Raw genomic sequence first — 13,438 nt, 5'->3', positions numbered from 1 at the left:
TCTAGGTCGCAATTTTCAAGGTTAAGAGACAGCAATAGTTTCAGTATTTGTATGAATTTGGTATTTGAGATCCTATATTCAAAAATAGTATATGTACTGCCACTGTCTGCCTGACAGACAATTAATGATTATGTCGCGGAGCTTCATTTTGTTGCGCAAGACGCTGATATTTAACAGCCTTTCGTAGCACCATTCCATTAGAGAGCTGATCTGTCTCCTGACGGAAGATTTCTTGCCATGGGGTACCACTCGGGACAAGCGGGTATTCCTTCGAGAGCATTTCCTGCCTCCTTTGTTGAAGTTCTTCATCACTGATGAGAATATCGACTCGTCGCTTCGGCAAGTCAATGCGTAACTTATCGCCGTCGCGGATAATAGCTAGGTTTCCACCCGCTGCAGCCTCCGGGCTGGCGTTGAGAATAGAGGGGCTCGCCGAGGTTCCGGATTGTCGCCCGTCTCCAATACAGAATAGGGCATCGACACCTTGCTTTAGAAGTCGGCCTGGGGGATGCATGTTCACCACCTCTGCTGCACCGGGATAACCCAATGGACCGACGCCACGCATAACTAAGATGGTCTTATCGTCGATCTCAGGTAGGTGTTCCAGGCGACTGTGGTAATCTTCAGGGCCATCAAAGACCATCACGGATCCTTCAAAGGCCATCGGGTCTTCGGGGTTCGAGAGATATCGCTCCCGGAATGCGGGTGAGATCACACAGGTCTTCATAATCGCAGAATCAAAGAGTGTTCCCTTCAAATGAATGAACCCGGCATCCTTCATCAAGGGGTCATCATAAGGACGAATCACTCGTCGGTCCCACGAATGCTTTCCGCGCACGTTTTGCGCCATTGTCTTTCCATTACATGTCAAGACATCGCCGTGGATCTTCCCAACATCTAGTAACTCAGCCATGATAGCTGGGAGACCTCCTGCACGGAAGTACTCCTCACCAAGGTACTCGCCTGATGGCATCATGTTCAACAAGAGAGGGATATGAGATCCTAAATTGTCCCAGTCATCCATGGAGAGTTCGACTCCCATGTGCTGCGCTATGGCGAGAAGATGAATCGGAGCGTTGGTGCTGCCACCAAACGCGGCATTCGCTACGATGGCATTCTCGAATGCTTCACGGGTCATCAGGTCGCTGGGCTTACGGTCGGATTCCACCATCTCCACGATTTGCTTGCCTGTTTCATAGGCGCATTGCCCTCTGTGTCGGTAGGCAGCGGGAATCGCAGCTGATCCGGGTAATGCCATACCGAGAGCCTCTGCGAGGGCGTTCATTGTTGATGCTGTTCCCATTGTGTTGCAGTGGCCAACAGATGGAGTTCTGTAGATTATTAGATATGAAATTTGGATGAATATTTCTGGCATTTTTACTCACCCTCTGGAAATGTAGTCCATAAACTCTCCATCATCGATTTCTCCGGTGGCATACATCTCTCGTCCCTTCCATAGAACTGAGCCCGCACCCGTTAATGCACCCTCGGAATACCCATTCAACATAGGTCCAACATTTAAACAAATCGCAGGAATATTCTGAAAAATCTTTAGCAATCATCTCACAATATAATTCTCAAACTTGGATAAAGCTCACCACAGTAGCCGCAGCCATCAAACAAGCCGGCGTCGTCTTATCACAACCAGTTAAGAGCACAACTCCATCCAGGAAGTATCCCGTCAAAACTTCAACGAGACTCAGATACGCCAAATTGCGATCCAAAGTAGCAGTAGGTCGTCTCGAGGTTTCTTGAATAGGATGCGTCGGAAATTCAAAAGCAATACCACCCGCCGTGCGAATACCTTCACGAACGCGCTTCGACAATTCAATATGGTGTCGATTACAAGGAGCAATATCTGAACCTGTCTGCGCGATTCCAATCATCGGTTTACCAGACATAAGCTCCTCGCGCGTGATTCCAAAATTAAAATATCGCTCCATGTAGATGGCCGTCATGCCAGGATCACTGCGGCAGTCAAACCATGCTGATGAACGAAGTGTTCGACCCGGTTGACGAATAATTGCCTTAGAGCCATTCTCAGCTGCGAGACTTAGTCTTGTCTCGAGCTCTTGGTTTCTTCTGCGTAGTGCCTTGAGCTCTTCGAGACAGTCTTCAATTTGGACGGGTGCTGCATCTTTCTTGTCGCTGCAGACGCAACCTTCACAGGATTTTTTGGATGAACACGACATTTTCCAAGGTATCCAAGGTTGTCGTTCTCTTTCTGGGGTAGATGTTGCACAGGGATATTAAGGGTCCTGTGCTGGTTTTGTACATTCTTTTTCCGATCGGATTGTGAGGTTCCCATTGGGAGCCCCGCTATATGAACCAACGTTCCGCTTTGGATTTCCAAGTTGGTGGAGTCAATGTTGTTCGGTTCCGAGTGTTGAGTTTCCGGTTATTGGGGGTCAATGTGTCATCCCGGGAACTCATTCTCCGGGAGTCATTCCTGCCCAGGTGAACTTCACTTTGAAGCACTTGATATGCCTTGGTCAAGATCGAATTCTTTTGAATGGATATTCAAATGTTAATTAAAAGTATGGTTTGTGTAATACGAGTACAGTATTCTGTCCGACAATCGCTGTTTCGCTTCAAATCCGAGCCTATTCGGAGAGTTACTTCCAATGCTACATGGGTCTTTGTAAGTACTTTCATCTCTATAACTCAGTCATACTTTCACTCATTCTCGTTCTCATCATCTTCAATGCTCCTACAGACTACGTACTCCACATATCCTCGGCTAAAGCCTTGTCCATGTCACCCGGAGCCATTGTCATCTTGAACTCGGAAACTCATCCCCCGGATCTCTACCCCACTGCATTATCAAGTACCCCGGAACGTCATCATCAGAATTGCCGATATACTGTTTAAATATTAACAATCAGTGATTGGGCCACATATTTCGACAACCCCATACCCCTCCAAAATACCCTCGGACCTTGATCTTCCTATTATCATCTTACTCCTATTCAAGTGCCAGTGTCAGTATCAGTGCCAACCTTGGAATACTTCAACTCCTCATACAACCTACAAATGGGAAAAAGCATCATTGTAACCGGTGGCTCCGGCAAAGCTGGTCAACATATAATCACATACCTCCTCGATCAAGGCCATGACATCCTCAATCTGGATCTAGTCCCTCTGCCCGCTCCTCTCAGCGAGCGAGTGCACACAATGCGCGTCGATTTAACCGACGCAGGCCAAGTGTACAGCGCATTTGGATCCCATTTCCACCTTACAGAACCATTCCGTGAACCACTAGGTCTGGTACCAGATGCTGTGATTCACCTTGCTTCATATGCGCGGAACATGTTGGTTCCTGATACCGAGACGTTTCGCTGTAACACTACGGGCCAGTACAATGTGATCGAAGCTGCTTCTCGGCTAGGAATTAAGAAGATTATCCTGGCTAGCTCGGTTTCTGTTTATGGAATTGCATACGCAGAAGGAGATATCGAGTATCCTTCTTTCCCTGTTGATGAGGATGTTGATGTTAATCCAATGGATACGTATGCACTTACGAAATTGTGTGGTGAGCGTGTCGCACGTGGTTTCGCCCGAAGATATGGATCTGATATCTATGTCCTCCGTATTGGGCGAATCGTTGCACCGGAGGAGTACAAGGAGGAGATGTTTGATTCATATGTCAAGAAGCCTGAAGAATGGGCTGTGCATGGCTGGTCGTATACCGATACGCGAGATCTGGGACAGATTTGTGACCTAGCGGTTCATAAGGCTGGACTTGGATTTCAGGTATTCAATGCCGTGAATGATGAAATCACGAATTATGAGTCTTCTACTACGGAGTTCCTGAAGAGGGTGTGCCCAAATACGCCATTCACGAGGGATATAGGACCGAGGGAAGCTCCTATTCCAAACAAAAAGATCAGGGAGTTGCTTGGGTTCCGTCAGAATCATCCTTGGCAGCGGTATTATGAATGATTGAGAGATAGTGTATCACATGTTCAGTTTTCTAAGATCTGTCTATAATTTGTTAGCATCATCTGGCATCCCGTTAGGCTAATCTGATCTCTCCTGCATAACCTGACGAATGCATGAAATTCGCTTGTAACATTTTGAAAGGTGTGACACTTGAGTTTAATGTCAGCCTGGTCGATGAAATGTGCTTTGCCAATCCATGAGCGTTGCTGGTTGGGCAGAACTATGTACTGATACAACGTGGCCAGTTGATTCTAGCGCGACCTCGAGAGAATGAACATATGATGATGAACTTGCATCTGGGGGGCCCATCGTCATTCGCTACCTATTGTCTTGTTAGATGTTAAAATCATATTACCCGGTCGCATCGATGTTGTGCCTACCAGAATATGCATCTTTATTGCAGCAATGATTTTCGCCGGAGATACTCTCTTGAAACTTTCAAGTGGTATTAAAGTTCCAAATTATTCATTGCCTCTCAATTCAAATTCCCGGGGGCTGGTATTTACTCGGTGGCGAGGTTATTGGTGCGAGACTCCACTCCATACTGAAATCCCGGAATGAGAGCATCCGATTGGGTGAGACTGCATATCCGCAGTCAATTGATTCTCCAAGCTATGTCACAAGGGTACAATTTTAGAACCCAGATGGGCGCATGAGATAATCCAATTCCCCTTCAAGTCGAAACCCTTGAGCAATTGCCTCGAGATCAAGGTCCGACAGTTCCAAGTTTAGCTGTGCGGAATGTAACTCCAGATTTTGCGGAGCAAGACTTGATGCATCCAGTGTTGGAATGGACTCTTCGGATAGGAGGTCATTTCTACTAGCACTGTTTCCCTCCATGCACGATGCTAGTGTGTATTTATCATCGTCGAGGATGCGAATGTTTAGATTAGCGATGAGTCTGTTCAGATTTGCTCTGGCTTTCCCGGCTGCTGCGTATAATCTCTCATGCTCTTTGAGGATGTGTCGACAGAGAAGCAGGGACTGGAACGAACTGGAGTTCCTTCCCTTCTGCGCGACTATCCTGGCATGAATCGTTGCGCTGATATATGTCGCATAGGAAAGCATGTATGGCGCACTTCCTATTGAAAAATGTAGCGTGTAGTCGCGGAGGATTTGGACAATTTGGTTTGCGGCTGTTGTGCATATGTTGACGGATTCGTGGGCGGTTCCTGGGGTGTCGGCTTGGTAGCTACCAGTGAATAGACGTCGTTGGGAGAGAATCAGTAGCACGTTAAAAAGAGCGCTATTACATGTATTAGTAAATGGTCCATAATGAGCTGCTGAGCACACGTACAGAAGACAGAGAGCTTGGGGTAGAAGAGCGGCTTCCGTCGGATGGCAAATGTAGTCTAGCTGCGGTGGAAGATTTTTGCGCCAGCTTCCCAGCTCGGAGTTGATCTCATTGGAAATGACCTCGCTTTGACTTAGGCTCATTTGTTGAGACTCGGAGTATAATTCGCACAGGATTCGATCAATGATGATTGATAGTTCACACAGCTTAGTCAACAAGGATACATTGAGAGATGGTATAGCTGCTTGTTGTTTTACTGGAGCATATGTTATTCCCTGGAAGGGATCGAGCTCGTCATACTCATCCAAGAAGTTTAGCGATGCTTTGAAATTCATGTACCGGAGGAGTGGTGGTCTTCCTTGGTAGAGACATTGGATTTTGTCGATAGCTAATTTTGTAAGTGAGATTCAGCGATCGGTCGGGATTTCTTCAATGGACTCACAGTATGCACCCCACAAAACGCGTTTTCGGATCTCAAGATCTTCAGCAGACATTTTCTCTGGAGAAGGAAGCACGTGAAGGCCAAGGTCAATGATCATATTGAATGCGTTTCCTGCATACAGCCACGAAATACTTCGTTCATCACATCTGGAGAAGAGAGAATTTGACATGATAAGAAGTGCTTGCAATGTCGTAATATTGCTCTTATCGAAGTTGTCGCGTAAGAGCTCTGAAAATCGCTGGCGAAAACTCCACCCGGTGGTAGTAATGTCATCAGGGTCTGATCGAAGCTCAGGTCGTGAACAGTGCTTCGAAACCGTAAAAAATATAGCATTAAGAAGAAGTTTGGAAAAGTATGGTCCGTCGCAAGCCATGTCTCGCATGAAGGCTGGCCGGTAGATGATCTGAGCTGTATACAGCTGACGACACCAATAAATCGATAGCAGATGCATACCAATCTCGGGATCCACACCATCGAAGTCAAGCTTCCCAGCGGAGAACTCTAGAAGCTCCAATTGCCCTGTTCTAATTAGTGGAATTTCAATTGAAGGATTTGAGATTGATTAATACTTTGCCTAGCTGTTTCCGCAAATAATTGACTTCTAGTCCATGCTTCATTGATAGGGTAACTGGGGAATCCCGTATTTTCTTCACTATTTCTTGAGTTGGCGGTCTCATCGTAAACTGCACTGGTTGGACCATGGTACAGTGAGGTTGCCCTTCTGCGGGGATCGCTGTCCGGAGCTTCGGGATGAGAACCGTTGCTTAATACAGTAGGACGGTCAATTGGCGACGAGCTGACATCGCAAGGCATCGAACTATTTCTCCGATCTTGACTAGGACTGATAGACATGAAAGAAGCATCTGTAGATATCATGGATGGCTCGTCGTCCATGGGACTCCTATCTGGCACGGAAGCCCCCTGTCGACGCAGCAGTGCATTTTCACGCTCCAATTGGGCTATGCGACGATTCGTTGGTCTAACATTAGGTTAGATGGTGTAACTCTTCTGGTGGGTCTCGGTAGGAGACAATACTGACCGTGGCTTATGTCGGATAGAACCCTGTTGACAATCGACACCCTTGGTCATGCAATTACCACATGTCGGTTTTTGAGCATCGCACTTAAGCTATTGAAGAGGACGTCAATTACCTCCTTTTTCTTGAGCTTGACGGTGCTGGCTTACCTTCTTTTCCCGACAAAAGACACAAGCCGCTACTGCTCGGGTCTTTCGGAGGGGCATATTGCAGGTTTATCGCCCTTGTAAATGGCCTTGTAAATGATAGAGCACTCACATCGGCTCTCGTATGCCTTTTAAGGTCTGAAAAGGTAGCAATTTCCAGGTCTAATCATAGTGACATGTTGTAACTTGTAAGTTGAAGATGGCAGAATCTCTGTTCGGCTCCACAGTGCGGTCTGTTCCGGTTAGCTTTCCCTTTTCCACCAATGCCGCAATTAACTCGATGTATACGAAGAGACGAAGACCGTGTGTTGGGATAATAAAACAAAAATTAATTTCAAAGTACTCAGAAAAATTTTCTTGGGATTTCCATTTTAATTTTCTCTCAATTTTCAGATCTCTGAACGCAACAATTAAAGACTCGGAAGAGAAGACGTTTTCACCAGCCGGCGAGTCCACCTAGTCAGGGTAAACAGAAGTGAATGTCTGATCCTCGCCCGCACAGATTTTGTAGGAAATTTTGTCCTACTGCTTAGCTTGATCAGCCAGGTTGGATCTCAGATGTTTGTAGGCTCGGGACAGAGTCATCCAGCACGAAACAACACTATCCACGACAAGTCCCCACTTTGTCATGACAAGAGTCTCTTGCTTAGAGTCTCGGTTGTCTTCGACATTGATAATGTATCCAAGCGACTCCAAAGCCTTCAAAGAAAACTCAATAACCTTTTCATGATTCTTTTCCGCTTCATGAGCATTTGCAAGAGTCAAGTATTGACTCCAGAGGCTCAGGCGGGGAGCTTCAGCTGCAGGCGACGTGTATGTTCCTCGAAGCTGAGCAATAATGCTTTCGGCTTGAGCCAGATTGATCTTGGGCTCGGAAAGGAGTCTCTGGAAGCTGATTCCTTGCCCCTTTCGTTTCTCAGACATTCCGGCAGGTGTATTGAGGGCATCTTGGCAGATAACGCAGGTGTACTTGAAGCCCCAGTGCTTAAGATCCATTTGCTTATTCAAACTAACTGGGGTCATTGGTGACTTGTACCAGAAGGTAATCTCGGTGTTTTCCGGCATATCTCATGCAGCACGAACAATCATCATATCTCCGATAAATGCGCGGTGGGCGTTGCTATCACATGAATGGTTGATCGTAGCAGCCAAGGACCAAAGACCGCAATCCTCGTAATTCGCGTCAGTCTCTTCAGGTCGATGTTTGGGAGGGAGGCTCTTGTAGACATGGTATGAGGATTTGGGACAACCGAAACAGTTCAAGGCGATGATGCGCTCAATCAGGAATCTATAATATGTTAGTGTTGTGTGCAACTCAAATGACTAACTCGGGTAGACTCACATATCGACAACGGGATGAACTCCCCCGTTTGCCATCTGAATATGATCGTAGTTGCCGTGATGAAGATCTCTGATCTTCGACCAATGACAGGACGACATGGTAACCGTTTCAGCAATGCTCGAATTGAGATATGGCTGGGTTCCTATGGTTACAATCCCATGCTCTGGATTGACCAGGATAGAAGGCTGAGGAGTCGATTTTGCCGGGGTATGACATGCGTATACAAATGCTTTCTCGCAAAAAAGAAGGTCGCCTGCTTTGACCGACTTATTTGTGAACAACCCTCTTCCGGAAGAGGGCGCAGTGCGAACAGACACAGGACCAACATGGGTGGCGCAGGTTTGGATGTATTTGCCATCCTCAACTCTGGCTTGGAGCTCTTTAAACTTGTATCAGCCGTATTCCTCCTCCGCAAAAAGTGTATTGGAGTGATTAAGCGCATTTTGGGCAGCCGCACTCTCCGGAAGAAGAGTAGCAATCTTTGTGACTGTGTCGTGAAATTCTCGAAATCTCCGAAGCTCCTGCAGTAGGATGCTCATCCAAGTTAGAGCCCGGGGTGCTAGTTCCGGCAATGACGACAAGTCCTCTAAGTCACACAGAGCAGCGTCAAATTGACCGTTGCTCATCAACATGCCCGCTCGGCCAAATTTGCAGTTTGCTTTCAGGTCTGCATTCTCCCCAGCAAGATCAACAAGCTTGGACCACCTATAAGGTTGTTAGTTTGTTATTTTTGAAAAATATATGTTGTTTAGAGGATTCTTACATCTGAATGGCATAAAAAGGCGCCGTCGGGCCGCAAATCGTTTCCGTAAAGTTCTTCCAGCCCGAAAAGGTTTGTGCCTCTTCAGGTATGGGAAGTCTCCAGCATGGAGGAACCAGTTCACCATATGGCGGCGGCAACAAGGCGTCCGAGATATGATCAACTCGGATCTCAGGAGCCCCATTCTCCGCTGCTGTAATATACGGCTCCTTGATAAGGAGCACAACTCTGCGCCCGGCAGGTCTCTGAAGGAATCTATTGACCCGATATCGTAGGTTCAAGATTATGGCGTTATCTGTCTCATCGCATCCAACAGCACGGATGGCGGATTTGTGGCTATCTTTCTCAAGGGTCGGGTCGTCGGGAAGAGAAGCCACAATCAACACAACGTATGACCCACGGTGATGTCTCTCCAGGGTCAGGTCCGCAAGCAAGACTTTTCGAAGCTCAGCCAATGGTATGGTGCTAGTAGGGTAGGCCTTTGGTATGATGACTGTTCTTTTTCTTAGGCTGTGAATCGGATCGCGAGCGCTGTACGTCTTGCAGGGCGCGCATGTAGAAGCCTTCGAGAAGCCTTCGAGACGCTCCACGGAAGGCTGACGGGGAATTGGTTGGCCCCTTCTGTCCTTGGCCTTTCGAAGGTCTTCCTGCTGGATTCGGAGCACTTTGACATACTCAGGGCCAGTAGAAACATCATGAACATCCATGGTGTTGGTGCTGGTGCTGATTTTGATAGATGTGATGGATTTTGATGATGGGGATGAGAGGAAGAGGAGTTGGGAGTAGGATAATAAATAATGGAAGATGCCGAGTTGAGTGAATTAATGTTTGAGCAAACGTTTAAGCAGGCACTGGGTTGGGCTTGAGAAAAAGATGAGTCGTTGTGGTATGGCACCCAGGTAGCTCTACGTACTGGATTTTTCCAGTCGGGTGAGGCATATCTACTATTTCACTTACCGCCGCTACTAATGAGGGCGCTCGATCCTAAGCTTCCTGATACAAATTCATTGCAACTACTCTTCTAGTAGGATAGTGTCCCAATAAGCTCACATGTGCAAGTTATTATGATAGTATTTCAAATGTTCTTCTCGTAAAACAAAGATGCTCCATCCACTATAATAATAGCTACCTTCTTCGACTGCCTCTATATACTGTTCGAAAAAAAATCAATTGATTGATGATAATGGAAGGCTTTCTTGCAAAATGAAGTTGAAATATAATCAGTATTTCTCAACCAAGGACGATAGTTTTGAGTACTGGATTGGCCATCATCCAAGCTGTCTTCTTCACCCTTCCCAGACCCAGCCTGGTCGAGACTCCCGTTTCACTATTATGTTCCACCAGCATGATCGAATAATTAGGGAATTCCCCAACATCAAGCTTTTCCTGGTCGAGGCCAAAGTACTGAGCCTCCGAAATGAGAATAAATGCATGTTGTCCTCTATAAATCCATTCTGGTCCCTCGCCGTCGAGAAGAACGCTGCCGATCCACTGCATCTCTGAATCTGTAATTGAAAATCGCAGTGCTCTGTGCCCAGTCAATGTTGATGGTACGTTTGAATTAAGTCTCTCCAAATCACTACGTTGACGGATGGAGTCTCCGAGTTGAAATGTGTCAACACAGCTTGTAACAAATACCAGGTGTGGCACTTCGCTCTTTGAGAAATACCGGAGCTGCGAGGACGTCAGATCAGAGAGATTAAGTGGTTGATTCAATTTTGTGTGACCGTTTTGATGGCTCGCAAAGTAGGGACTTGCCTCCCATTCCAGTGGGAGATCACCTAGAAGCGGGATGCCCCAGCCATGACCATTCACACGGTGTAGCTGGGAGCAAGACTCGCTGTAAATGTGCCATCGAAGTGATGACTGGATACCTTCTTCACCAAATTCTGCTTTCTTGGCGGATTTGAGCCGACCTGCATCGTCTCTTTCAATTTTCATTGGCTTGTTGTACGTGACTTGGCCCTCCCAGCCAGCCCAGGACCAAGAGGGAAATCCTTCACATCTCTTCAATCGCTGTGTTGGTCTCCACAATAGAGCGACATCGAGTATGCAGTTTGGCAGTCCGGCGATGAATTCTGATTTAAAACTCAATTGAAAAACGTGGAGCAGGCCATGCAGGGCCCTAATAACATCCGATTTGTATGTACTTTGGCGTGATGTATAGCTTTCAATGGCTTTTTCATACGCGGCAAATGTTCCAGAGCGAACGACACGCGTTCTTCCATGTCGATCCACTTCCAAACTTCCGTCAACCCAGTTTTTATCAATATCGATACCAAAATACTGGGATTTCAGGGAAAGCGACTCGAGAGGCTCAGTGACGCATCCAGAATCTTCGGTTCGCATATCTTCTCTGCATGTCATCCTCCGACAATACCAGACAGTCTCATCGCCAGCGAATACGAGAAGTCTTTTCGACATGAGCTTTTCTTGGAAAGTCCATGCTCGAGAATTCCAGGTTGTCCATGATAGATGCTGAGTAGAATCAAAAGGTGCGATGATATGTGCCCCATCTTTTATTTCAGCTGAATTTTGTATTATTTCGCGTAGCAAACTTGGGTTTTGGGTGCAAAATTCGTTTCTCTGGACTCCTCGGGGTCCACTGTTAGCATTATTACCTTGGGCTGCGACAATGGTCAACAATGCACTCCCATAAACTCGGTCCATTGTGGCAATCTGCTCTCGTGCTTCCGTGGTGTCATCTTGCATTATACACTACGGAGAAATTTAGTATCCACATAAGTGTATCCAAAATAGAGCTTTGAGAATTTGAGAAAGGCAGACAACTACCAGAGAATGCACCCATAAGTACCTTTCACCCAGGGCCTTAACAACCTCCATCGCATCGACAATAGTTCGTGGAAGAATATCGAGTACTTTTCCGAGACCTTGAAACTGCATCATCGCAGCTTGATTCCTGTAGGTAAGTGTGGTTTTGTTTGCACAACCCCAGACATATGACAATGCCAGAAAACGGCAGTTCTTTGGATCTTGAGGCTGAACAAGGCAAAGCCTGTTGACATCAATAACACGCAAGAACTGCGGACGCTGCGTAACAATGCCCCAGTCGTGCTCTTTACAGTGTTTTCCATGATCCTGCTCACAGTGAGCCAACCACTGTCTTACAATAGATATGTCAATCCAATTTTTGTCAAGCAGTCTGCCGTATGATAGAGGCCTCCATGTAGCGGGGTTTTGATCCATTTTTGGGTGGGTGACGCGAAGACGAAAGTGACTCAGTACCTGTGGATCTCCACCTGGGCGGTTTCAAAAGCCAACGAGGGTTGCAAAAACCAAGCCTGGAAACTCGGAATGTCTGCTTGACAGAATCGAGACCTCAAGATCGCAGCTCAGAGGCTACTTTGTTGCTGCCTCCATTCCTTTTTTCATTCTCTTTTTCAATCCTTCCTGATACGTACCGTTATTCAGACTAGGATACTTTATTTGGGGTCGATTTTGCTGGGCTCGCATGCCATTCAAAACAGTACCCATGAGTACTGTTGTTATCATCGTTGGTGTGACAACTTCCTTAAATACCTCCCGCGCGGGGCCAAGCATGTATGTCGCACCATCGTGACGATAATCGCTTCGTCCAAATGGCCAGTTGACGTCGGTGAATCTCCAACCCTGGTCCGCCCAATCCAACATCGACATTCCCTGGACTGATTCCTGAAGATACCGAGCGACCTCAGGGTGCTTTAAAGGGTCATACTCTGGACGGGTAAGCATGGAGAGCAACAACCGGCACATTCGACACCAATCTGAGTGAAATATGATTCGAGACAATGTCGTAGTCCAATGAACTTCCTCTGCATCTGTGTCATTGGCTAATTCATCGTAACAGGACTCAATGGGTAGTGATCGACACTTGGAGCATAGACCGTCCTTCATAAACGACTTATTAATCACGTCGTTGAAATCGTCGTTGGTTTGAATGAAGGCCTTAGGAGGTTGAATCTTGCGAATGACATCTTTGAAGCCATCTTTGACACGTCCGCTGGCTTTGATGATTATGGGTATCTGGGGTGGTTTTAAGGTAAAGGGCATCCTCAAGTTTGTGGCCCGGCTGAAAATTGAATTCCCATGTAGATTCGTGTTGATAATAGTATCTTCCAAAGCGGGGTTTCTGATAGAAATGGAAGATCGCTGGAGTACTGTAAGAGACTCTTCACCTGTAGGTGAGTCAGACACCACAGGTTCACTTTCATGGTCAACAAGACTACTTTGAGAAGCGTGTTCCCGTATATACCCCTGGGCTGGAGGTGCCCTAAGATGTTGGGGCTTTGCTGGTATTAGAGGTCGATTCAGCGCGGACATCTAGTCGGTCAACATTCATTTCTTGAGATTCTGAACTCATGGAACCTCAAGGTTGCGGGGCGCTACTACTACATAGATAAAGATGGCATGGTTCAAGTTGGACCCCGCACCTTAAGCCCCACAGGCTACAGCCGCATAGGCTTATGTGCCTATCTT

The 13,438-nt window shown here is 46.7% G+C and overlaps 6 protein-coding genes across 6 annotated transcripts; 1 reads left to right on the top strand and 5 right to left on the bottom strand.

The window, feature by feature from the left end:
• Positions 1–121: 121 nt before the first annotated feature.
• On the bottom strand, positions 122–2,192 carry N7483_004273 (IlvD/Edd family dehydratase; the record flags this gene model as incomplete). Its single annotated transcript, XM_057087710.1, has 3 exons — positions 122–1,331; positions 1,386–1,540; positions 1,599–2,192. The coding sequence occupies 3 exons, from the start codon at positions 2,190–2,192 to the stop codon at positions 122–124; spliced, it is 1,959 nt and encodes a 652-aa protein (XP_056947539.1).
• Positions 2,193–3,033: 841 nt separating this feature from the next.
• On the top strand, positions 3,034–3,942 carry N7483_004272 (NAD-dependent epimerase/dehydratase family protein; the record flags this gene model as incomplete). Its single annotated transcript, XM_057087709.1, has 1 exon — positions 3,034–3,942. The coding sequence occupies one exon, from the start codon at positions 3,034–3,036 to the stop codon at positions 3,940–3,942; it is 909 nt and encodes a 302-aa protein (XP_056947538.1).
• Positions 3,943–4,575: 633 nt separating this feature from the next.
• Positions 4,576–6,767, bottom strand: N7483_004271 (fungal specific transcription factor domain-containing protein; the record flags this gene model as incomplete). The annotated part of the gene is made up of 5 exons (XM_057087708.1): positions 4,576–5,188; positions 5,240–5,624; positions 5,679–6,197; positions 6,248–6,657; positions 6,718–6,767. The coding sequence occupies 5 exons, from the start codon at positions 6,765–6,767 to the stop codon at positions 4,576–4,578; spliced, it is 1,977 nt and encodes a 658-aa protein (XP_056947537.1).
• Positions 6,768–7,382: 615 nt separating this feature from the next.
• Positions 7,383–9,669, bottom strand: N7483_004270 (tetratricopeptide repeat protein; the record flags this gene model as incomplete). The annotated part of the gene is made up of 5 exons (XM_057087707.1): positions 7,383–7,889; positions 7,944–8,148; positions 8,203–8,581; positions 8,660–8,907; positions 8,966–9,669. 5 exons carry the CDS (start codon positions 9,667–9,669, stop codon positions 7,383–7,385), a joined length of 2,043 nt encoding a protein of 680 aa, XP_056947536.1.
• A 523-nt stretch (positions 9,670–10,192) lies between these two features.
• N7483_004269 (HET-domain-containing protein) lies at positions 10,193–11,674 on the bottom strand (the record flags this gene model as incomplete). The annotated part of the gene is made up of 1 exon (XM_057087706.1): positions 10,193–11,674. One exon carries the CDS (start codon positions 11,672–11,674, stop codon positions 10,193–10,195), a length of 1,482 nt encoding a protein of 493 aa, XP_056947535.1.
• A 648-nt stretch (positions 11,675–12,322) lies between these two features.
• Positions 12,323–13,012, bottom strand: N7483_004268 (uncharacterized protein; the record flags this gene model as incomplete). Its single annotated transcript, XM_057087705.1, has 1 exon — positions 12,323–13,012. One exon carries the CDS (start codon positions 13,010–13,012, stop codon positions 12,323–12,325), a length of 690 nt encoding a protein of 229 aa, XP_056947534.1.
• Positions 13,013–13,438: the final 426 nt, after the last annotated feature.

The sequence above is a fragment of the Penicillium malachiteum genome (assembly GCF_028827825.1).
Source record: "Penicillium malachiteum strain IBT 17515 chromosome Unknown utg000002l:1.0-8849297.0:1.0-8852440.0, whole genome shotgun sequence".
Taxonomy (NCBI): domain Eukaryota; kingdom Fungi; phylum Ascomycota; class Eurotiomycetes; order Eurotiales; family Aspergillaceae; genus Penicillium; species Penicillium malachiteum.
Note: the sequence above shows the minus strand (reverse complement) of the source record. Positions and strands in the feature narration are given on the sequence as shown.